This window comes from Symsagittifera roscoffensis, chromosome 9, assembly GCF_963678635.1.
Source record: "Symsagittifera roscoffensis chromosome 9, txSymRosc1.1, whole genome shotgun sequence".
In the NCBI taxonomy this organism is placed as follows: domain Eukaryota; kingdom Metazoa; phylum Xenacoelomorpha; order Acoela; family Convolutidae; genus Symsagittifera; species Symsagittifera roscoffensis.
This window is the reverse complement of record NC_087070.1, coordinates 45,291,587-45,316,950: the sequence shown is the minus strand read 5'-3', so window position 1 is coordinate 45,316,950 and position 25,364 is coordinate 45,291,587. Positions and strand designations below refer to the sequence as shown.

Below are 25,364 nucleotides of genomic sequence, written 5' to 3'. Positions count from 1 at the left end.
AGGCACAAGTTGCTTTCGAGAACATAAAGCGGGAACTGTGCGAAGCGCCAGTGCTGGGCATGCCTACAGAAAAGGGCATGTATGTTCTCGACACAGATGCATCGGTGGTGGCCATCTCAGGAATCTTGCATCAAGAGCAAGAATGGAACGGAAGAACAGTTCCTCGTCCCATTGCATACGGCAGCAAGGTCCTGAGTGACACAGAGATGAAATATGGCGCACCAAAAGCAGAAATGTTTGCAGTAGTCACCTTTGTGGAAAAGTACCGTGCATACTTGGGGAGCGCTCCCTTCAAGTTACGCGTGGACAACAGAGCGTTATCCTGGTTGAAAACCTACTCGATGGATCAGAGTTATATTGGTAGATGGATAGTAAGATTGGATGGCTACCATATGATAATCGAGCATAGGATGCGCGATAAACACCAGAATGCTGATAGCCTCAGCAAGAAAACTGAGTTCTATGAAAGGTTGGAGCAGAAGCAAGCCAATCAGGCGGAAATAAAGGAGGGATTCTCGTTTCTAGACAAAGAAACTTATGAAGCGCTTCCCTTAACGAGATGGTTGGATAAGTCTGGACATCCAATTCCAGGACATCCTGAGTTACCTGTAGAGAAAGCAGCCGAGATAAAGATCCTGTCAAAGGAGGACCCGATCCCGTTGGATTTGCTGCTGCGCTCGAACCTGGTCCAGCAAGAACTCTCTCGCATGAATATAAACAGCCTCTCATTACTGGATAAAACGGTGCAAGTCACACCACAAAAGATGCGGATGCTGGGTGGATTGTTAGAAAGAGAAGTGACCAGAGATGACCCCGAATGGACAGCAGCAGTGGCATCGCTAACAGTCAGTGAGAAGATGAAGATCATGCCGTCCAGACGACAACACGAAGAGAACGAGAGGGATTGTAGGACAATAGTTCAGCAACTAGTATCCTCAATACCCCAAGAGATTTTAACCAGTACTTCTTACGGACAGAAAGATCAGGAGAGCGGCAAGCAAAAGAAAACTGTCACCTTTGTGGACCGGGAGAAAGAGGGTGAAGTTGTAGAACAAAATCTGCTGCAAGACTATTTGTCCGGGGAGAAGGATAAAGAGAAAGATCAAAGATCACAAGATCAACACCCGGGACAGGAAAATTTGTCCGGGGAGTCCGAGATCTACGAGAAAATTCCTGATGAGAAACAGGACCTAGAGAACAAGGTTTTGTCTGGGGAGTGCAGATGGATGCGAAGAAAGTACAGACATGATCTGGAGGAGCGTGCAGTCTCCAGCACGACACCTTCGACGGATGATAATTCAGAAAGCTCAAGAATGAACACCTATTCAGACAGGGATTCGACCTCGGGATCAGAACTGTCAGAACTGGCGATACACACGCTACTAGTGGAAACTCGGGCGAGAAACCTGGACAGAGAGGTGTACCAGGATCCGGACAGCGATCGCTACCTGATACCGAGCGAAAGAGTCTTTGACAACGCAGCGGATGACTTGGAGACAATAGCGGTATCGAAACGTTCGATAAGCCTATTGCCGCGGAAAGCGGTAGTCAGGACTGATCTTCTGCCGTTTGAACAAGAAAAACAACCGTTGGCGAAGATTTGGTGCGTTAAGATGGAAGAAGACACACATCAACCCAACGAGCTGAATAGTCAGATGAGGGTCATGAAGACTTACTTGAAGACGAGATACAGACTCTCAGACCTTCTGAGGGCGCAGAGAAATGATCGCATGACAAGCAACCTGAAAAGGTGGATCGAGAATGGTTCACCGGATAAAGGGGACCTCGAGGAAGATAGTTATCGCATCCTGAGACAATACTTCATGCAGAAGGAAGGGAGGTTATATTTGAACAAGGACGGGGTTGTGGCTTGCAAAAGAAGGGAAGAAGACAGAGTCCTGTACAAGTATAACGCGATAGTATTACCGCAGCTCTATCAGACAGAACTATTATTCAGGTTACATGATCAGATGGGCCATCAGGGGATCGACAAAGTATATCAGAGGATCCAGAAGCGCTTTGAGTGGCCTGGGATGAAGAAGGCATGCGAGAAATGGGTGACAGCATGTCTGTCATGCCAACAGGTCAAGGATCCTAGGAAGTTGCGATTTCCTTTACAATCGATTGAGTCGTCTTAATTCAACGAGGTGGTGCAAATAGATCACCAAAAGATATGCATGACAGACAATGGTTACAATCAGGTGCTGGTCATGAAAGATCATTTTACGAAGTATGCAGAGGCCGTGCCCTGCATAACTGCCTCGGCGGAAGACACATGCGACCACCTGATCAATACATGGATAGCAAGACATGGTTGTCCGATGACGTTTCAATCGGACAATGGAACAGCTTTCGTAGGAGAGCTTACGAAAGAGCTTATGAGACGCTCACAGGTCGCTCAGGCTCACTCCACTACGTACCACCCTCAGACGAATGGCTTAGTGGAAAGACAGAATAGGACGTTAGTGTCGATGCTGAGGGTATATTGTTCCAGGTACATGACCGATTGGGACAGATACCTTCCGCAGGTGATGGGAGCTTATAATAGCACGCAACACTCCACCACTGGAGTCAGTCCACACATGATGCTAACTGGACACGAAAAGTCTTTACCCTTAACCTTCTTCTACCCAGAATATGAGGGAAAGAAAACGTCCCCCCAGGTCTACGTGAGGGATGTGATCAGACGCCAACAGGAGTTGAACGACTTGTGTAGACGAAACACTCAGCAGGCACAGGCAAGGCAGAGGAAAAGATTCGACAAGAAAGCAGCTGGTGCAAAGGCTTACTCGGTGGGAGACTACGTATGGGTATTTCAGAACGTTATACCACCGAAAGGGACAAAGAAGCTTCTGAAGAAGTGGAGGGGACCCTTCATGATTACAGAGGTGCACCAAGAGGGACGCTTTTATAGACTGAGTACTGGCCGAGCCGCCCACTACGAGAACATCAAGCCACACAATCCATCGACAGAAGACTGGTGTATACCTGCAGACATGGAAGAAGGGGATTATCTAATGATGGATCCTGCTTGTGAGGTCAATGAAAAAGGCACCAGGGGGAAGAAAGATGGAAACGAAATCGTAGAGGATGGTACAGAAACACCGCTGGACCTGGATCCAAACGAACAGATTGAAGCGGACGATGAAACCTTACCCTACGCAGAAGAAGATTGGCAGGATCCCGAACAGACAGAGGTTCCCAAGAACTTGGAACCAGATCTTCCATTCACGATGCAGACTCGCCAGAAGGACGGGACGAGACCAAGAAAGAAGTACAATCCTTACGGTGACGACTTTGTAGTGTATAGGATAGATCTAAAGAAAATAGTGGAGGAAGTAGTGGGTTTAGAGGAAATAACTGTGTCACAAGACATTGACATAGTCAATGATCACAACGATGAGTGGGTTGACGACTGGTCGAAACCCGAGGTAGAATTTGACGATGAGCAACAGCAGTCATATGAACAAGACCAGACGAACCTGCGTGTCTTAGAGTGGCTGAATGAAACGACCTCGGATCCAGAGAAGACCAGCGTCACGATTCAAGACGTAGATCGTGAAAGCATGAAATACATCAAGACTGAACGAGACGATCCTTCCTGGGCTGCCCAGGAAGGACGATTGCTCATTCCAGCTTCTAATCTTGACGTAATACCCGGTATGCGATCGACGGGGACGCCGATGGATATTTTTGTCCGGGGAGTGGGGGTAGGACTTACCCACACTGAAAACTTGATAATAAAAAAATTGAGAATAGCAAGAGAAACAGGAGACTTAGAAGCAGAAACATGCGAAGAACCTAAGAAACCTGACATAGGCAGGGTAGTTGAGTCATTTTTTAACTTACCAAATGAAAATTCAAGCAACAAAATACTAACAGATAGTGATTTCATACTCACAAACAGAACATGTGCAATAGCAATCACCGCAGACATGAGTTTTAGGACGGCGCTAGCGGCAGATTTTAAGAGGGAATACAAAAACTTGGAATTCCTTTGGAAGCAAAGACCAGGGATAGGGGGCGTAGCAGCCTTACCCCCAGCGGTGTCGCAGATACCGGGAAAGTACTTATGCTTTTTGGTAACGAGGGCGACGGAGAAGCAGCACGTGGACCCAGAAAATCTAGTCTTGTCTTTGACGAGGCTGAGGGACTTCCTTGTGGAAATGGACGTGAAGGAGCTTTCGCTTCCAGTGTACGATCCAAATAGAGGAAGACTGCATCCTCGGGAATTGTACGCGCTTGTACACGTGATATTCTCTGATACAAACATACAAGTGTATCTACATAAGAAATATTACTTAAGTATAGGCTGAGTGATGTGCGAGAGGGTGTTAGGCCAAAGACCAAGTTGCATGTAATATGTGATATGTGTGTTATGTTATGTTATGTTATGTGTTAGGTTATTAAGATCATGGGTAAGTAGGGGTTAGTGACCATGAATAACTAAATGACGAGTTTGGGAATACATCCAAAGTTTGGTCTGTCCAATCTTAGGTCGAATTCCAAAATTTTAGAAACCAATTGATTTTAATAAATTTTAGGATAAATACCTTTTTATCTGAACTGTCTTTAAGCAAATTTTAACGATGTATGTTAAGGTGAAATTGACAAGTGTGACATTCGTGATTTCTTTTCTAGATCCTGATTGATCATTTAAATTACTCACTTGAGTCAAATTATCAAACCGAAATCGAATCAAATCAAACTTGGAAAGAACAGTATGGACAATTTCAACCTGGACGAATTTGAGGACCTCGTGGGTCACCACGGTGATGGCCTTTGGAGGCGCGACGATTGCCCAATTATATCGGATGGTGGAGCTGATGAATCCAGGGAAGATACCCAGTGTGATGATATTAGTTGGGACGAATGATATCTCCAGAGGATCAGACGAGCAGGAAGCACTGTGGGATCAATGATGGTGTGTTTGTTCACTACTCTCTGGCAGAAGTTCAGTTGCGCGGTACTGACCGTTTGCACGGTGCCAATGAACGCAAGAAGCCTGACAGCATCGGGAAGAAGGCACAACGAGGGAGTCATGAGATGGAACAACATCTTAAGAACCCTAGCAAATCGAAATGCCGGAAGAATGATCCCTATGGACATTGAACACGAATTGAGAGCCATGGATCAAGCCAGACTGACTTCGGATGGCATCCACTTTGACAGTATCGAAGGACAAGCTTGGTTGAATCGAGTCTTCCAAGAACGGTTGGATGAGCTGGAAGCAGAACTCTCTGACACAGGAGTACTGAAGGAAGAGGGAACGGTGAATGATACGGTGATCACTACCTTTGTGCCTCCTAACCTGGAAACACGTTTGGGTACAGTCCCAGCCGTCATAAATTACCGGCAACAAAGCTCCAGCGAACCAGGTCGAAGAACAGACGTACAAGATCGGTTGGGGGAAGCACCGATGAGGAGGACAATTCATCCTAGGAGAAGGATAGGACCTGTCAACGTCAACCAACCAATCGAAGAAGTAGCAGGCACGTCTAGATCGGACACCAGGTCGGAGACGACGAGTACCAGTCGAGAGGAGAGACCGAATAGAGGCTCATTGTTGTGGTCGAGACCCATACCGTCTCCCTGGCATATATACAAGGACGAACTGGTGAAGCTGGACCTGCAGAGAGTAAGCTTCATCGAAGATGCAAGGAGGATGCTGAATGGAGCGACGCTATCCGTCAGCAGATTATACTCAATAACCGGCGTAGACTGGTTGATAGCCGCTAGCATAAATTTCAGCTCCACGACAGCCTTAAGATTTGCTGACTTGGAGGGACTGCCCTCCAACAACACAATGGGACCTGTGAATGCAAGACCGTTGCAAGATGTGAGATTGAACCATGAGGAGAGGAATTGTGAAGAAAGACCAGGAAGATTCCTGACGGCGAGAGCGCCGATTGGACAACACGTGAAGATATTCAGGCAACTGACGACACCACCTGGTCATGTGAAGGAGAGAGTGTACCCAAAACTAGTGAATCAAGATGGTGATGCCCAGAGATATGGCGGATTGACAGCAATAAAGAAAGATGAGAGCATCTTCGCCGCCTACGACAAAGCAGAGATGAGAAAGGCCAAGATCATGGTAGTAGCGAATTCAGAGTTCGTGTACACCTCTAACTCTTTGTTTTGGCCGGACGTCATAATGCTGGCCGCAGTTGACCTAGACCTATTGCAATCAGTGTCATTGGCTATAGGGGTACAAAGGCAGACAGAAATGAACCCGATAACGATTGTGTTTGCTGGCATCAATGACCATCTACACAGTAGAGGTTTTCTGAGCAGGCTCAGAGATCCTGCAACAGCAGAAAACGCAGTATGGCCAGGGATAAAAGACATCCTGGAGTCGATGGGTGAAGTGGTGGATGAGACGAAGGAGGGATCATTCAATAAAGTGACGTTGAGAGTAGTATTTGCGTTGTCTCCGGGATATGCACATCTCCCGGATGGACTGAAATTTGTGTATGCGATGGTAGCCTTACTTTCGGAAGGAAAATATGATGTGATCATGTCAGCCCCGAATCGCATGATAGAAGTGGAGAACCTGAGGCCACTTAAGGCTGAACTGCCTGCAGTATGGTCAGATATCTCAAACGCGATGAGAGGAGCTCAACTGGAGGCGATGCTTCTGAGAACCAAGCCGGAAGCAAACCAGTGGCTACACCTGAATCCTAGAGTAGCGGCATTGGGTGCTGATGCTTTTCAGCAAGGCCCAGTAATGATCACGACGATACACGCCTACTTGTTGAAGGAGGTGAACCTGGCGGAAAATGCCGGAGAAAAGACAGCTGAGTTCGTGAACAGGATGTGTCAGATTACTCTGGAGACCTTCTGGACCCAGGAAGTGAAAGGACAGGAGGGATTTGAAAGGACAGACAGCATGCTAGAAGGGTTGGGAGCCGGATGGACCGCGTCCTTCTTGGCAAAAGTTTACCCGAAAGTCTCGCACTATTTGATAAAGGAATTCCTCCAAGCAGTAGTGAAAGTATTGATAGTGGAATTAATAGCCTTGTTCGTGACATTCGGAGCGGAGAGTTTCGTGAAAGGACCGGCGATACTGCTTACGGATGGAATACAGAACCTGCGACTAGATGGACTTCTGACATTGATCGCAATAACCCACGGAAGGGAAACTTGGGAGGACTAATGAAACTGGCACATTGTCCAGAGCAGATGAAAGAAAGAGTGAGGAACTTGGATATGAAGAAATCCACGGACTCGTGGAACAAAATAAGAGACCTGAGACACACTCTTATCCAATATCTCTTGCAGCAAAATCGCTTTGGAACCGGAGAAGACGAGACAATTGAAAGAGAGGAAGATGTTAGACGACATGTTGGAGGCATGCCGCTATTAACAGATCTGAGCTTAGCTATGAGGACCGATCCATTGGCGCTGATCAGAGGAGTCACGGAGTTCGTGACAGTGATCTATGGACCAGCAGTCACCTTTGCGTTCCCTGACGTTAAAGTGGAAGCATATAGGAGGTCGGTGCTGCACCTGAACCTCATATCGGCAGTGGACGGTAGTACACTGAACTGGTGTGAACAGCATGCACTGCGGGAGCTCATGAGTGAAGATGCAGGAGCAGCTTGTTCAACTCTTCGTCGTTCCTGATGGCCAACTGCAAGTGTCTGGGGATGATCCTGGACTTCTTGTTGTCTTTGGCAGCGTTGCCAGCCAGCTCAAGGATCTCAGCAGTCAAGTACTCGAGCACAGCAGCAAGGTAGACTGGGGCTCCAGCACCAACTCGCTCAGCGTAGTTGCCCTTGCGGATGAATCGGTGGATTCTTCCAACAGGGAACTGCAGTCCAGCTCGGCTTGATCGGGTCTTGGCCTTGGCTCCAACTTTGCCAAGGCCCAACTTTGCCAGTTGTTTGCGAAAATATCGGAGCCGGAAATGACAGTCATCAATTTTGACGATCACTTCTGTGACCGCATGGGAGAAGTAGAAAGAGGACACATCGAGGTGTTTCCAAAGCTTTGGAATCTGAGGCTCTATGACAAAACGAATGGTGAAATGACCAGAGTGCCTCGTCTCACGGCAGCATATCACAAGGTGAGAGAAGAGACGAAAGACTGGGGCGATTACAAGAAGCTACCGGAAGCAATCCCTGAATTCCCTCTGATAAGAAGGATGTTGCTCGGAGCAGTCTCCGTAGTACAAACTCCTAGATTGAGAGCATTCGAAACCAATGAAAGGAGAGTAGGGAATTTCTCGGTGACGATGGATCCATACTTTGTGGGGAGAAATGCCGCCGTGTTACAGTACACACGATTTGCGTACACGGATCAAGCGACGAGAAGGCGAATAAGCAACGCCGCTACTCCCAAGCCTGGAAGATTTGACGAGGAATGGAAGGGACTAGGCTTAGCTCCAATGAGAATGAGAGGCAGGACTGAATTGCCTGAAGCCTCATTAATCCTGGCCAGTGTGAGAAAAGAGATGAAAGTTGGAGGAGTATTGCAGACGAGAACCTTCCTAGCACCCTTCGGCTGCGAAGAAATCAAAGTGGTCCATGGAGAAGAGGAAGATAAGTCGGCCGGTACATTGCTCATACCGAGATTCCAGGAAGAAGCCGACAAAGACGAACAAGGACCATCGAACTCGAATAGGGACAAGTCAGAAGGAGATGACGGACAGGGTGGAAGCCGTCAGACTGAAGAACCCATGCAACAAGATCAAGCTGGCGGGGAAGACGACAGGGCATCGACAGGAGGAACATCCAGCCTGGATTTCAACATCTTCAGTGATCTTGAAAACAATGCGGATACGTTGGAAACGACTGAGCTGGATGAAGGCACCTCGACACTGGAGCCTCCGTCAGCCTTTATGGAAATGAAACGGAATTTGCCGGAGAGCAGCTCTCCTGGCAATTCAAGAAATAACGATCAGAGAATCCTCATGGAATCACCTCGGAGGAGAAGAATAGAGGCCTCAGCCAGAGTACCTTTCTTGGGAACGCTGCCCGAAGAAGAATGGGAAGTACATCACCGAGACCACGAGGGTAGGACGGGATGTAAGCTGGATAGAGTGGCGTTCATGGAAGAAGTCTGGACTGTGATTCAGAGCTATGGGACCCAGTCCATTCTCAAAACAGGTCTCAATCAACCCTTAATGAGGGAAGTACTTGACAAACTCGATGAGTGTGAAGGGAGACTGAGTGAGTTATTGATCGACTCAGCCACTGATGAGAGTGAAGCGAATTCTCCCATCAAGATGACACCGCAGGACAATGAAGGAGAGGTGGTGTATCTGTCAAGAACCAGGAGAGGGACGATACGATCGAAAATGGTAATTGATAAAATCAACGCGATGAAAATGAAGTTAGGTAGCAGAGTGATACCGAGGAGGATTGGAAAGACGAAAGTGGATTCGGAAATATCGGTGAAAGCTGGCAACTCAGCGAAAAGAAAACGAGTCGAGGAAGTCATGGATTTGGGGCAAGGTGATTATCAATTGTCTGGCACAATTAGAATATTAACTGATATAGCGATGGTGCCACCCATTCTCATGGCTGGAATAAAGTCAACCGGTTATAAATCCAAAAGGAGTGACCGCACTCTGACTGGAGCGACTTTAGAAATGGAAATACTCAGTCAATGTGGAGAGAGTAAAATGAGGGACTTCAAGCCATATCCCATGAATCATGGAAATGGAAGTGTTGCAGGACAACTAACACCAGTGGAATACAACAGACTAACAGTGTCTGAGACGGTGTCGATAGATGAACCCACCGGTGGATACATGGAAATGTTGGAATACCGAAACTCGGCTAGAGGGCATGTAATGGCCCTGGAAGAAGAAAAAGCCATGGAGGGTTATCTGGAAACAATGTTGCAAGGCACCACCCTTAAGCAGAAGGCGTATGGAACTTTGGCGTCGTCTGATGTACAGGCGGAAACGATCGAGCAGTTAGTGAGCCTTCCATGGAAAGCAGTAGTATTGAGGTATTTTGAAGAAGAAATGAGGACTACGCCAAGAATACATGCTCTCGTGGCAGTACCTTACGTAAGGACAGAGTTACAACTCAGGTTCGCCTGGTGCATGATGGGACTGACTCGCGAAGAATATGACTCAGAAGAAAGAAAGAGGTCAAAAGAAGAAAAGGTGTTCCTTATGACAAATCTGAGGGATCTGATAGTCCAGGAGGGAGCAGCAGTAGCGTGTGCGAAGCGGAGAGATGCTCTCTGTTTCATTCGATTCCTGATAGAGCAGATTTCAGTACCTGCATTAAGCAGTTGTGTTAAAATGTTGAGGGAAGGCGATGAACGAATGAAAGCCTTGTTCTTGCTGGCATTGCTGGACATGCAGCAAAGTAGACCGATGAGGGTGAACATGAAAGAACCTGAAGAACTGGAACCCATGAAAAAGATAGATGAGATCAGGAGATTCTCAAACAAGGAGCTGAGACTCACTAAAGAATCTATGGGAGCATTGCCGAAATCCAGTGAATACTGTGGACCGATCAAGAAGAAGTCATATAGCTACGTATCTGGGATCATAGGGATAGCGTACAATCCTTTCCTGAGTGAAGACATACGTGATTGCTTCTTTGATTACGAGCAGGCGGTGTTACTAAGGTTCTGGACGTCCCGAATTGTAACGATCAAGAGCGTTAACAATCCACAGGCCAAGTTGGGACTAGTCTTGGAAGAAGAGGTGAGTGCACCTTCAGTACCAAAATCCGACAAGAGAGTGGAGTTTGGGTTGGGATTCTCAGATGAAGTACTGAGAACGAGCTTGATGGCAGTGTGGGAATTGATGAGGCCATCATGGTGTCCTAGTCCCAACGCTGACTCAATATTACGTGCGACACAAGACGTACAGAGGGAACTGAGTGCAGACTGTAACCTGCGTGACCTTAACATCATATATAATGTGATGATAACAGCCTCTAAGTGCAACGGAGAAGATAAAGTGGAGTTGCCTGGCTGGGGACCAGAAGACTGGGTAAAACCTGGTAGCTGTCTGGCGGAAGTCTGTGGACTGGAGGGTCACGTTTGTGGAAGTTTAGACTGTGTGAAAACCCTAGAGAAACAACATAAGCAATTGACAGTATTGTTTGGAAATGTAGTGATGAAAGCAAGAACGGAAACGGAACTGATAGCAGATTGCCATGGAGGAACTGATGTGAATCTAGTGACTGCACTAGGATTCTACAGCATGTTTGGTTCTTTAGAGTCACTATTGAATCTAGAACAGAAACATGAGATGGTCACAGCCATCAGCGTAGAAGTATTCCCAGGAGTTCTGCAGACTGAGCAGAAGTACATAGGAAAATGGAGGGAGGCAATCGAAACAGAAATGAACATCAGACACAGCGAAACTTATTGTAGACCAGCAGGAGCACGATATTTGGTGGGTTCAACGTTGGCTCCAATGTGCAAGAGCAGGTATCCTGTACATTTCGTAGCTGTGGACGTGAAGAGTACAAGAACGATTGTGGATCAAGCCTTTTCAGTGCCGAAGTGCGTGAGGTTGGCAAGAATGTCTGAAAAGTCTTACGAGTTATTGTGTAAGATTTTCTCAGCAGTTCCAGAGAGAACCAAAGAAGAGTTGGAGTCAATATTGGGAAAGAAGTTCATGGGATATGTGAGCGGGAACTTCAGTGACTTTGAAAAACAGAAGCAGAAAGGATCAACTGTCACAGATTACAATGCAGTAGATGAGAATGATGAAATCCACCGAGTGATGATGGAAGTGGAACCATTGCTGGAAGCTTCGGGAAAACGTAATTGGAGGAGCATCATGTTGACGCATGATGAGTTTCCTTGCCACTGCTTGTTGCAGACCTGGTGGTATCCCAAGCGTGGTAATCTGATGTTGATCTGGGACTCTGGAGAGCTGCTCTCCATGGGTTTACCAGATTCATCACAGCCCGTAACAATAGTGATAGTGGGAGTTATGATGGCGATACGATGGCTGGAAGCTCATGTGAGAGAAAACAATAGGCAGGAGGCACCGACGAGAGAACAATTGCAGAAATTAGATTGTCTGAAAGATTTAGATCTTTTTGAGACAATGTGTAAAGTTCTGAATATTCCGATGGAAGTGAAGAAGATATGGGCAAGAAAACGATTGATGCCATGGTTCAGAGCTAACATGACTGCGTGGTTGTACGAGTATGCGAAAAAGCATATGTCGAAGCATGGCAGAGTGTACAGTGAATATCAGCTGGACATTGGGGCAGGAGCTTTCAAGCGAGCTTTCGTGACTCATCGGAATGCAGTGACCACCGCTGTGAAAAGAATTTCCAGAACGAGTGAGCGTAGTGGAAATGAGAAGGCAGAGATGCTGAAAGAAGATCTGGAGAGAAACGTGACGTTATGTCTCCACAACAGCTTCTGTAGAAACAGAGAATCCAACGTGGATCCCCTACCTTGCTGTAAACAGAGGGTAGAAGAGCAGAAGTGTTGGAGGACGGCTTCCAACAGCGTCAGGATAGTCAACGACGTGCTACAAGACACGGAAACCGAAAGCGCGGAGTCAGCATCACAGGAGGAGGAAATGGAACATTGACGAATGGTCGAGAAAACAAGAGGCAACAAGAAAGAAAATTAGAAGAATTTAGAAGTTTTAGAACTTCTAAACGATGAAAAAAGAAGAGAACAAAAGAATGATGAAGAAAAGTCAAAACTCAGAATTGTTTTATGTGTGTGAAAAACTCAAGTGAGAAACCAAGCAACCAAGTTGTAATTGAAAACTGAAACATTTTGTTGAGTTCTGAAATTGTTGTATTTATAAATTTGCATTTTGATTTTAGCAGAAGTGGCTTTAGAGACACTTATTATTTATTTAGAGAGGCTTGAGAAAAGAGTATATTTAAATATTCCAGCCTGCATGATTGTTTTTAATCACTTAAGAAAACTGATCACTTTGTGGTGATATGAAAGACTTGAGTAACCTCTTGAAGAGGGAGGTTGGTGCATTGTTCTTTCTAACCACAAAGCTTCTTAGTTTTAAAATTCAGGACAATAAACAAGCAAAATCTCCGAAGGGAGGGAGCATAGTAGGATAATTTTAGCTTGTTGGTTGGCAGGACTGTCCTGCAAGCCAACACCTTTTAAATCTAAGAGAAAAAGTTTTAATCGGGAAATAGACACTGGAAGTCAGAAAACATGTTTTATCTTAGGTCATATTCTCAATGTGCAGATTAATGAAAGAATTTGAAGGCTATAGTGATGTAGTATGATGCCATTTATATTCTGCCGTGAGTTGATGTGACGTAGATAAAAGTAATTTAGTGCATTTTGTAAATTCTGTTCGATGGCACTGTAACCATTTTATGAACATTGCGCGATTCAATGAGGACATTGACCGGACTGTCCGGGGAGTGTGTGACATTCGACCAGAATGGCCAAAATGCAATCTCTGCAGAATTCGGAATATTAGCAGCAAGCCTTCCGAGTTAATGGTTTTGAAGGATTAACGATGTTATTCGGATGATTAGCAGAACAGTGAAGGTCAAGATATTCCCGTATTTTAAAATTTTAAATTTTCGAAGTGATGACGTAACATTTCTGAGAAATGCTGAAATGGCCATTTTTAACAAAAAGCGAGTGAAAAAAAGAGAACAACTTTATCTGTGATAGAAAACAGTACGGAAATCGAGACTGAAAAACGACAACGAACTACAGAATAGCAGAGAGCGTTCCGAGTTGCAACTATTGTGCTGCTACAATAGTTGCAAGGCCGTTGCGAACAACGGTGAAGGGTGAAAAACAGCCTTCCGAGTTATCGTGAACTTGAGATTAAGGAGCTTGATTCGGCGGATTCAAGAATCCGGAAGGGTCTCGGGACGGAAACTTTTATTGACTCTGATAAACTTTTAGCATCCTGTCATGTCCTGACTTGAATTTAATTAAGATCTTAATTCGTTTTGACAAGAATGAGGAGCTAGAAGTAGGGGGGGAAAGGGTTGATCCATCTTCGATGGAGATGACGATTTTTATCTACTGAACAAAAACAATAGTAATATAATAAGTAGTAGCCCTGTTTTTAGGAGTGACCTCGTGGTCTGGGGATACTGAGACCCAGCCATGAGCTCACTAATTTTGCATGTAATTCAGTTAATTTGAGCGTTCTGGTCGAAGCCGGAGAACAGTAACGTTTTTGTCGACCCGATGTTGTAAAAGACCACCGAAAAGTACTGGCTTGGTAGAGACGGTGAAAAACATGCAAAGCTCTGTTTAGACGCTAGCCAGTCGTCTTAAGACTTGGTTTTGTTATCCGTCGATATGTATCTTCCGGGCGAATGTTACAGTATTCAGGTATGCCGCTGAAACGTAGTTCAAGAGAGTATTCATCACCTGATTTAAGCACATCTGAATACTTAGCCTTCTGATTTTGAGGAGCATTCGATGCATCTGTGATTGACTGCATTACCGACTTGGCTATTTGAAGTGTATCCTTCAGCTCTTCAATACCACGAGTGATGTCCTCGTGACATTTCCCACCGCCCAGTTTTGATCCGGTAGTTGAGCAACCAGTACACATAAGTTTCACATTTGCAGATCGTTCCAGGAATTTGTACTCATCCACAGAGTAGCCCATACACTCACCATGAGTCCATCTCTCACATAACTCGCACGATATCCAGTTATCACCGTTTGGCTTGCTACAGATGGTGCACATCTCATGATTCTTTGAGGCCAATCTTGACCTCGTAACAGGCATATTTTATTTGAAAACAAACTATTTAATAAGTTGTGACAGAAGAATACAATTATTCGAACCGAACTAGAGTGAACCATCAGTGGAAACGTGGACAGCTGGGGTGTCCCAATGGTTCAGACTAAAACTTTATTACTAGAGTCAAAACTCATTTCCCTTATTAAAACTAATCAGTATTAAACTTCTCAAGTTATCATACTTAATTCTCGAGTTGCTCCTTAATTTATTTACCTCTAATTCCCGAGTGTGCCAACATGTGAGTTGTCAATTTAGTTTTCTTGAGTGTGTTTTATGATTGTTATGTTGAGATAAGGCGAGTTTTAGGTTGATCCATCTGAAATGGATCAAAGTTTCATTTTCTAATAAAAAGTAACTATGCGGATTGTTCTGACCCTGTTTTTAACGGCGTTCGTGTATTTTGGGTATTTTGAGACCTAAGTATAGGGACGTTCTAATTTTCTAGAGTGGGGGGGGGTTGCGAACGCCGCTTGCGTACTCGGAACAATAAATGACAAAATAACTTTCGACGAAATTTTTTACTTGTAACGCTTGTATATTATATTATCTCGTGGCGAGTTGCGTGTTCTTATTGAAGAAACGTAACCCGTATCGATTTTAATTGAAAAGGACTTAAACACTTGTCATCTTCTTTTATCATTATCACTTCCATATCTAGAAAATTCCAAGGATTTTGACTGGAATACATGATGAAGGGACTCATGACTGTAACCTCGGTTACTATGATACTTTTGACCTTCTGATTACCTCGTGAAATTTTCTAGAGTGGGGGGGGGGGGGTATTTTGGTAGTGGCCTTTAAGCTGTAACGGGTTTTTAGTCTCATGTCGCAAGCGAACCGAATTGGCTCCGACCGTTTTGAGGTAGAAAAACAAGAGAGATAGTGTCCCTGACTCTTGAGCCAATGGTTATAGGGCCTATTCTTCTTAAGCCTAAGTAGGCGACTTGTACAAAACAGTAATGATTTTGTCGACCCGATTTTAAAAGGACCACACAAAACTTTTTTTTTGGCAGAGACGGTTAAAAGCATGTAGAGCTGTGTTTAGACGCTAGCCAGTCGTTTTACAAACTAGCTTTTTTCCTCCGATATGTACTTCCGGGCGAATGTTACATCTCTTCGTCATGCGTAAAATACCAGGAAAACCCAAGCGATGCGAAATAAAAATGAGAGCTGGTATAGTGTTGTGGACTGAAGAAACTTACCTTATCGAAGACGTCGAAAAAGCACAATTGACGAAGTTTGGCGATTTCAAACTTAGGTGCCCCAACAATGCGGAAGAATATCTGAACAAAACATATGGTCTAGACTGAAGATGTAAAGGAAGAAAACGTAATTATTGCCATTCAACTCAGAAGTTCATGAACTCTGAAGTTTTTTCGATTGAAGATTGTAGTCCCGCTTTACCGTTTAGATGAAATTCAAGATTTCCCCATATTTTGAATGATTCATTATAGATTTTTCCTGCGACGTAAAATTATGTGTGATTTGAGTGATTTTAAAACAAATTTGATTATTTAATATATTTTTTTTTCAGTTAAAATGAGCGGAAATAATATGCACGGGATCAAATGTGTGATTGTTGGAGATGCTGCTGTCGGATCAAGAAGTCTTGCAATTACGTTTACGACAAATAAATTTCCTACAGACTATGGGCCTACGGTAATTTATTTGCAGCTTCCTGGGTCTCATTTTTGATCAAGTATGATAGTTGGGTCCCTGAAGAAAAGTTTTTGGGCTTCAAAATCTTCGAAAAAATGGTTGGCTTACTTGTTTACATTTGCTAACTTGTTTTTGAAGTTTTCACAAAAGTTGCGGGACCCATCTTTCATGCTTGTTTTTTTTCTAAAACCAACAATCGTTCTTGTTATTGTTGAACAGCGGTACGATTTTTATTCCTATGTTATCCTGAAAAAAACTTATCGTGTTAACCTATTCCTCTAAACCTTATTTAATTGGCGTTTCACTTGACACATGTTGACATGCTTAAGCTTTTTCAACGTTTTATTTTTTGCATGTTAAACCAAAGAATTTGTGCACATTTAAGTTATATCGTATGTTATAATGCTCAAGAAATTTCACTCGGCACGTCTTAAAGAAATCCTTATGTTGGTCTGCTAAAAGGCAAAAAAATTTCCATGGGTTGAACTATGTACACAATTCGACGTTTTGAAATCTGTTGGAGCGTGAATGTGTGCCATTCCCCCGGATTGGCACAGCGGAACCTGCCGTCGCAGCACGAAAACAACATTAGAGGCCTTAGTGGTTATATATTGATGTGAAGGAGGCTAGAATATTCTAGAAAGAAATTTTAAGAAAAATTCGAATTGCGGCGGTACATTTCTTAAACTGCAACAACGGCCATGTTTAGCCGGAAAATAGAGAAAAACACAACCATCAGAATAACGAGTTCAAGACAGTTGGAAGAGAACGAAATAAAAACGAAGCCTCTTATCGTAACGATCGCGCACGATAAGACAACTAATTGAAGTCGACAGAAGGAAAAGAGGAATCAGTGGGGCAGACGGAAGGAGCAGTACCTTCCCGTGCCACGAAGTTAGAGTAATAACGACGTTTTTACTGGAAGAGCGCGGAATTGGAGGCTCGGCCCCCAGAGACTGTCATATGGTGAAAGACTATAGTAAACTAACTTTTTAGCTACTCTGATGTCCTTAACATTTGAATTAACACCGTTTTATTTGTTATTTTAGAGTATGAGTAGATAGGTACAGGAAAGGGTCAATCCATCTCCAATGGATTTACAATAAAACTGTCACCAAAAACATAGTAAAATAAGATATTCGAGCCGTGTTTTTAATAGCAATCACGTAGTCTGGGGATCCTGTCAAAGGCATAAGACCATCATGATCAGCAAACATTTCAGCGACGAACCCTCCGCTCCGGGCGTATGCCCGAGTTAGAAGCCTTATTGCCCTGTATTGTATTAGGCGGAAGGTACCGACCCTCCGCCGGGTACTATTTAGCTTTTAAACTTAGTTAAGACCAGAAATTCCTGGGGCCGGAGGGTTAGGTGGGAAGTCATGAGCCAGCTTATCCCTTGGCCCTGCGACCAAAAACAATTAAAGAGAAAGCGTAAAACCAAACAGAAATAATGTATAAGTGAAAAAAAACGAAAAACATAAAAGTACAAAAACAGTAAAAAATCGAAAAAAGACCAAAAAATGTAAAATGACAGCTTATGTGTTATTTCCGGACGGGATTTGATCTGACCTTCCTGTAGTTGTTGTTTCAGATTGTTTTATATCTTCTCTGATCGAAAGACTGAGTGTCTTGGTGGTGGGTGAGGTACCCTCCCTTGAGTGTTGTTTGAGTATTTGACCACGTTAATGATAAACTTGCCGTTGACCGGAGGGTAGAGCGGTAAGCTGACAGACGTGTTCCAGACTCAACAGAGGGCATTAAGGACAACATCCACAACGTTTGTTGGATATCGTTGACACAATCTTATTGTTCGGGTGCTATTTCATTAAAACTTAAGTGGTGAGGGGGGGCACAATTGGCTCGCTCCGATTGCACCCTCCTTCGGTTGCAAATTTCCGAGTTAAGGGTCTTAATTCGGATATTTTGGTGCAAAGGAGGGTATAGTAATATTAATAAACGACTACTTATAGGTTATTATCCTTATTATATATTACTTATCTCCCATTTAGACCCGAGAAACACCCAAATTTTGTTCAAAAATATTGATTTTCGACCAAACGGTTAACACCAGAAATTTTGGATATCCGAGCTTTTCCGAACAGCAAAAAGCTTCTGCGCAGTGAGCGACTACGTAGTTCGACCCCTCTAACTAAATAAACCGCTCAAAAAATGACGTAGTAGAAGTAAGCGAAAATAAATTTTTTTGGATCAAAGTTTTTGTGATTTTCCGAATTTCGTCAACATGTTTGGAGAATCAAGTTTTTGAGTATTTAGAGTAAGAGCGATAACTTTTTTTTGCGTTAGAATCGTGCTAGCATAAAGTGTTCGGTTGCTAGGGCTATTTTTGAGTTATCTTCCGAATAGCTCCGTATATAGAGCTAGAGACTTGAAGATTGGAAAAGGAAGGAATCGGAGGGTCCAAATTTGATAGTTTTTGGCCAAATTTTTGTTTCCAAACCAAATTTTGGTCCCGTTTTTTGCATTATTTTAGTGCTGTACAGGGCTACTAGGCTCGTTTCAAGTATTTTTAGGCACTTTCATTAAGAAATGCGGAAAAAGTCTCTGAGAACCTATATAGGTGGTGAAAAAAGGCCAACTTAACGAACGCGTTTTTGGCGATTTCTCAAAGACCAGCCAATCGATCGGAATAACTTTGGCACCATAAGTCGACGGTTTTGACTACTTTTCTGGATCGCAACCGTTTTTTTTGGGTTGATAACTTCAGGGAAGAAATTTTTTAAAAACTTTGTTAGTTTGGAGGGTCCAAATTTTAGGGCACCCTCCGAGCGGCAGAAGTTTTTATGAAATTACCTTTTTATCCTATTGGGAAGGTTGACCGAGTCGGCCAACCCAGTTTTAAATAAGTTAGACTGCAGTCGGATGATACAGAGCGGTGAAATTATCTGTTTTTGTGATTTTTGAGGAACCCTCCGAAGCAACCCTCCGGAGCCAGCTAAGCCCAATAGGAACCCTCCTTAGCAGAAATTTTTCACGCAACCTTCCTAAATATTTAAAATTACCCTCCAGAGTGAATTTAGCTCGTTTTGACACTTTTTAGGGTTAGCTGGATACCCCTTTAGGCTAAACTTGAAAAATTAAGATTTTTGAGGGTACCCTCCGAAGCAACCCTCCGAAGTGAGTTAAGCCTCTTATTGACCCTCCTTTCGTGAATTTTTGGAGGTACCCTCCGGGACAATTTAAACATCCTTAGATATCCTTTTAAGGTCTAAATAGTAGGTCGACTACTCACGGGACGTGTATTTTAGGAGAATAGTGGCCCAGTAGACCCGAAGATTCGCGATTAACTTTGGATTCTAATCGGGTTCATCAAAGGTATCCGAAATTTTTTTTTTGATTGTGAGTTTGGTTGTGTGGTTGCCTTGAGCTACTTAATAGGAAGGCTCAGGCAATCCGGGAACACATAAAAGAAGACCTCGGTGAGTGAATTAGACAAGACACAATCACTTGTGAAGACAAAGTTGTTCCCTACTCTCGTGCACTTGGAACTGTCCGGGTGTGGGAGAGCTTTTGCTTAGATTCTAAATATTTTCGATCAAAAGGTTGCCTTGAGCTACGTAGTCGGACAGCACGGGCAATCGCAGGACATATAGAAGAAAACCTCGGTGAGTGTATTAGACAAAACACTCACTTGAGAAGACAGTGTCCTGGGCTTCGTTCTTTTGGAGTGTTCCAATCGAGGAAAGTCTTTTTCTTTAAGACTGAGTTTAACTTATCTGTCATTGAAGCCAGCGCTGCTCTTTTATAAAATATTGTTTGATTTTAAACGAAGCAGTGATTTGATACGTCTGTAGCGGTAAATTGATACTGAACAAAAGATCGCTGTTATCTATAGGGTATTCTTATCTGGTTATCAATTGTGTATTGTGTATAGCTAATGAAAGTAGGACACTACATTGAAGTGTATGGCCCATACCCGATTCTCATGAACGTGGACGGCATAAAAATTTACACTAAAGCTCACGTGACCGATGCAAATGACCAGGTAGGCCGGATCTACATCGGTCGAGAAGATCTTAGGTCCGACGAATCGGACACAACGCCATTCTCGAACAAGACGCAGTCCACATAGGCTTTGAAGCCGATCTGGCTGCGCATGTACTGGACGTGCAGGGTAGACAACTCTCCGTGAAAGGACTATTAGACACCGGAGCAGTGGTCAGTGTCATGCCTGTGAGCACTTGGACCGACATGGGTTTTGATAGGTAGGATCTGATTCCGACTAATATCAGACTAGCAGCGGCTAATTAGGGTGCAAAATATGACCGGAAGAAACCCTATCATCACGTTGCAGCTGGGAGGGAGACATCTCTGGATGAGTTTCCTGGTCGTCGAGAATCTTGATGAGTCCGACTATTTCATCCTAGGACGAGATTTGGTGCGCAACTCCGATGTCACGATTGACCTCAACGACGGGTTGATAAGAATCAAGGACCCAGAAAGGAAATACGAAAAGAAACCATTTAATAAAATCGTGATTAATCAAGCAAAGGTGCCAATTTTCCTAGATCGGAAAGTTAGGTTAAAACCACATCAGACTGTAATAGCGACATTTAGGATGCGGAACCTGAATGAGCTTACTAGCGACAGACAGTTGTGTCTGGTTTCCAAGCCAAACAGTAAAAGCTCAGCTAATTCAGGAAGAAGCTTCTTACTTACTCAGAGCGGACTGTGTGTGAGTGTGTTGTTGAACACAGAGGCAACAACAGTGACGATACAAAGAGGCAAGAAACTTGTTTACGCATTGCCTCTGAGCACAGAATATCGGAGTGTGGACAACTTCAAGAAACATGAAGTAACCGAATCTCCTTTACATGCCAACCAAGAATGCATTTTAAAGATAAGTGAATTGTCTTCTAAAAAGTCTTCTAAAAAGATGTTTTCAATGAAATCAGAGACAGACGATGGGCTGTCTAGTTGCTCAAATTTTGCTGATAGGCCAACAGAAACAGAATTAGTATCGAACCAACCGGTCTTATTTGAGATAGAGCACTTGAAAGGCAAATTACCAGACAAGGAGTTAGACTCGCTCAGAGCGGTTTTAAATCGAAACGCAGACGTTTTTTCGAAGCATAAGGCTGATATATGCTGCTGCAATTTTGTGGAACATGAGATAGAAATAGAAGAGGGTTCGGTACCTCATAGGGAGGGAGCTAGGAGAATGACCCAACACAAGTCCGAAGCATGCAGAAAAGAAATTAAAATGTGAATGGAATATGACATGATCGAACCGTCGAAGTACCCGTGGGCTTGCGGCGTGAGCATGGCAAAAAAGAAAGGGTCAACTTAGGTTTTGTTGTGATTTCCGCTTCCTGAATGCGGTAGCGACAAAGAACGCTTAGCCGATTCCCCGCGTTGACGAGAGCCTCTCCAAGTTAGGAAACGCAAAATTCTTCACGACTTTGGATTTGGGCTCTGCGTTCTGGCAGGTGCCCCTCAGAAAACAAGATCGAGAAAAACAGGCTTTGCGTGTGAACTGGGGCTGTACCAGTGGAAAAGAACCAACACTGGAGGTCCATATAAGGAGACTAGACGAGGTCTTTAGTTGCATGAAACAAGCTGGTCTGAAGTGCAAACCTTCAAAGTGCGAAATCCTGAGAGACTCAATCAAGTATCTGGGCCGCCTTGTAGGTAAACACGGGGTCAGACCGGATCCCGAAGCGGTTGAAGCGGTGTTGACATGGAAAGCACCGAAGACCGACACGCAATTGATGAGCTTCCTCGGATTCGCTAACTTCTAACGAGAGTTTATCAAAGGGTATGCTGACAAGATATATACCATGCAGAAGCTGACGCAAAATAAAGGCAAAAATTCAGTTGGACTGACGAAGCTCAGGTCTCCTTTGAGAATATTGAGCAAGAAATTTGCTAGGCTCCGGTGCTCGGCATGCAAACAGAAAAGGGGTTGTTTGTACTAGATACAGATGCATCAGTGGTTGCGATATCGGGCATACTTCACCAGGAACAGGAGTGGAACGGGAGGACTGTTCTCAGACCAAAAGCTTACGGAAGTAAAGTCCTGAGCGACACTGAAATGAAATACGGTGCACCAAAGGCGGAGATGCTCGCATTGATCACTTTCGTTGAGAAATACAGAGCCTATTTAAGGAGTGCTCTCTTCAAGTTGCGCGTGGATAATCGTGCTCTTGCCTGGCTGAAGACCTATTCAAAGGACCCAAGCTATATTGGTCGTTGGATCGTGCCTCTGGACGGATACCACATGATCATAGAGCATCGAACCCGTGACAAACGCCAAATGCCGACAGCCTCAGCAAAAAGACAGATTTTTATGAGCGACGAGAAGAGGCAGGCCAACCAAGCAGAGATTAAGGATAGATTTTCATTCCTGGACAAAGAAACCTACAGCGAACTGCCACTCACCACATGGCTTGACAAGTCCGGGCACCCCATACCAGGACATCTCCGGGCACCCCATACTAGGACATCCCGAGCGGCTGCGGAGACCAAAATGTTAGCGAAAGGTGATCCGGTCTCGTTGGACTTGCTGGTTTGATCAAACCTGGTGCAGCAAGAACTGACCAGGCTGGGTTCCAACAGCATAGCCTTGCTAAACAAGACGGTGAACGTGGTACCGGACGTCATGCTGAAACTCCGTGACCTGCTTGACAGAGGTTGAACTGCATGGCCATGAATGGATGGAGACCGTGCAGAGGTTCACAATCACCGAAAAAACGGAGAAGAGACCAGTAGCAATTCGGAGTCGGGACCTTAAACTGGATTGTCGATCGTTAGTGAATCAGTTAATGAGTGCGATTCCGAAGTATGTCCTTCTGAGGACCTCGTATGTGGAGTGTCAACAATCGATCGCTACTCAGACTGCTCAAGAGGTCAACGTTGAATTAAGATCCAGCGTAACGAGAAGTGTTGAGTTCACAGACACGATGGAAGAGTACGAGCCGAGCTCGGACTGTTCATCAGGAGACGAAACATTGTCCGGGGAGTCATGCACCTTCAGGCCCGGGCAGGATGACTTGTCCGGAGAAACAATGTCGAAACGACCAAGGGACAGAATTTTCTCCGGGGAGTCGACTTCAGAGCGACCAAGGGACAGAATTTTGTCCGGGCAGTCGAGATAAATCATGAAAAAATCAAAAGACGATGATGCAGAATCCATCGGCTAAACTGATGACTCGCAGTCTGTTATCTCAGCCTTGGGAGAATGGGTCAGAAACTACATCAAATTCCGACGTCTCAGAAATCGCGGTTCATTCTTAGCTAGTAGAATGGAAGCAGCGCGGGCTGGATAGAGAAATGCATGAAGACCCAGACAGAGACCATATACCTCCGACGAGGAGGGCACAGTAATGGATAATGCCGCAGACGAGCTTGAATTAATAGCTGTGTCGAAACGTCCGACTGGGTTTTATCCGCATGCTACGGTCGTCCCTACCAACCTGGAACCATCAGTGCAAGAGGCAACACCTTTGAAAAAGACATGGTGCGTTAAGTTGATGGACGAGTACCATGCACCGGAGATAGTTAGCGGACAACTAAACGTGATGAAGACTAATCTGAAAGCCAGGTACCGACTGTCGGACCTCTTAAGGGCGCAACGAAATGATTGAATGACGAGTAACCTAAAGAGATGGATCGAAAACGGAGCACATGACAAAGGCGATTTGGAAAAAGACAGCTACAAGATCCCAAAGCACTTTTATCTAAAGAGAAAAGATCTGTTGTACTTGAATAAAGAAGGGATCATGGCCTGCAAACTCAAGGTGGAAGACTAAGTCCTTTACAAGTATAATTCGATAGTGCTATCGCAGTTGTATCAGACTGAAACTGAATTGCTCTTTCGTTCACATGATCAAATGGGCCATCAAGGCGGTGAACAAAGTGTACAATAGGAAACAGAAACGGTTCGAATGGCCTGGTTTGAAGAATGCCTTTGAAAAGTAGATCTCCGCATGCTTGTCATGTCAACAGCCTAAGGACCCCCGGAAATTGAGGTTTCCCCTGCAGTCAATAGTCATCAGGATTCAACGAGGTGGTGCGAATTGATCATCAGAAGATATGCATGACAGCCACGGGCTACAATCAAGTGCTGGTAATGATTGATCATTTCACGAAATATGCAGAGGCAGCCCCCTGCATGACAGCATCAGTGGAAGAAACGTGCGATCACTTGATAAATGTATGGGTAGCGAGACACGGCTGCCCCATCACATTCCAATCAGACAATGGCAAAGCATTCTTGGGTGATTTCACGAAGGAGTTAATGAAGAGGTCACAAGTGGCACAGGCCCACTCGACCACTTATCACCCACAAACGAATGGCCTGGTTGAAAGGCAGAATCGCACGTTAGTGTCCATGTTGAGGGTTTATTGCTCACGATACATGGACGACTGCGATAGGCACTTGCCGCAAGTGATGGGTGCTTATAACAGCACAGAACTTACTGTCAGGGGAATAAGACCGCACATGATTTTGACCGGTCATGAAAAAGCACTTCCATTAACGTTCTTCGTTCTTCTACCCTGAGTACGAAGCAAAGAAAACAGCACCACAAACGTACGTGCGTGATGTGATCAGGAGGCAGCATGAGTTTAATGATTTATGCAGGTGGAACATGCAGCAGGCTCAAATTAGATAAAACGAAGATTCGATAAAAGGATTGCGGATGCAAAAGCCTACTCAGTCGGAGATTATGTCTGGGTGTTCCAAGAGGTAGTTCCACCAAAGGGAACTAAAAAGTTGCTGAAAAAATGGCGCGGTCCATTTCAAATAACTGAAGTGCACCAAGGAGGTCGTTTTTATCGGTTGAGTACCGGACGGGCAGCTCATCACGAGAACATCAAGCCCCACAATGCTTCATCAGACGACTGGTGTATTCCAGCCGACATGCATGATTAGGATTATTTGATAGTGGATCCTGCCTGCGAGGTGAATGAAAGAGGCACGCGCGACAAAAACGACGGGAATGAGGTGGCAGATAATTGCGATCTGCCACGACCTGGA

General features: G+C 44.5%; 3 protein-coding genes across 3 annotated transcripts in view; 1 reads left to right on the top strand and 2 right to left on the bottom strand.

Annotated features, from left to right (window-relative positions):
- The window catches only part of LOC134854375 (ubiquitin-like modifier-activating enzyme 5), a 342,269-nt gene extending 327,551 nt beyond the window's left edge, over positions 1-14,718 (bottom strand). Inside the window, exon 1 of the mRNA XM_063870600.1 lies at positions 14,713-14,718. The gene's annotated coding sequence lies outside the window, so the exon portion shown is untranslated. The remainder of the gene's footprint in view (positions 1-14,712) is intronic.
- Positions 1-25,364, top strand: part of LOC134854376 (cdc42 homolog) — a 270,377-nt gene that overhangs the window by 236,788 nt on the left and 8,225 nt on the right. Inside the window, exon 2 of the mRNA XM_063870601.1 lies at positions 16,244-16,366. Coding sequence (XP_063726671.1) covers positions 16,247-16,366 — 120 coding nt within the window. The 5' untranslated portion in view covers positions 16,244-16,246. The remainder of the gene's footprint in view (positions 1-16,243; positions 16,367-25,364) is intronic.
- LOC134854854 (uncharacterized) lies at positions 7,580-14,692 on the bottom strand. The gene is made up of 2 exons (XM_063871212.1): positions 14,326-14,692; positions 7,580-7,941 (listed from the first exon to the last, which is right to left on the bottom strand). Exons 1-2 carry the CDS (start codon positions 14,690-14,692, stop codon positions 7,580-7,582), a joined length of 729 nt encoding a protein of 242 aa, XP_063727282.1.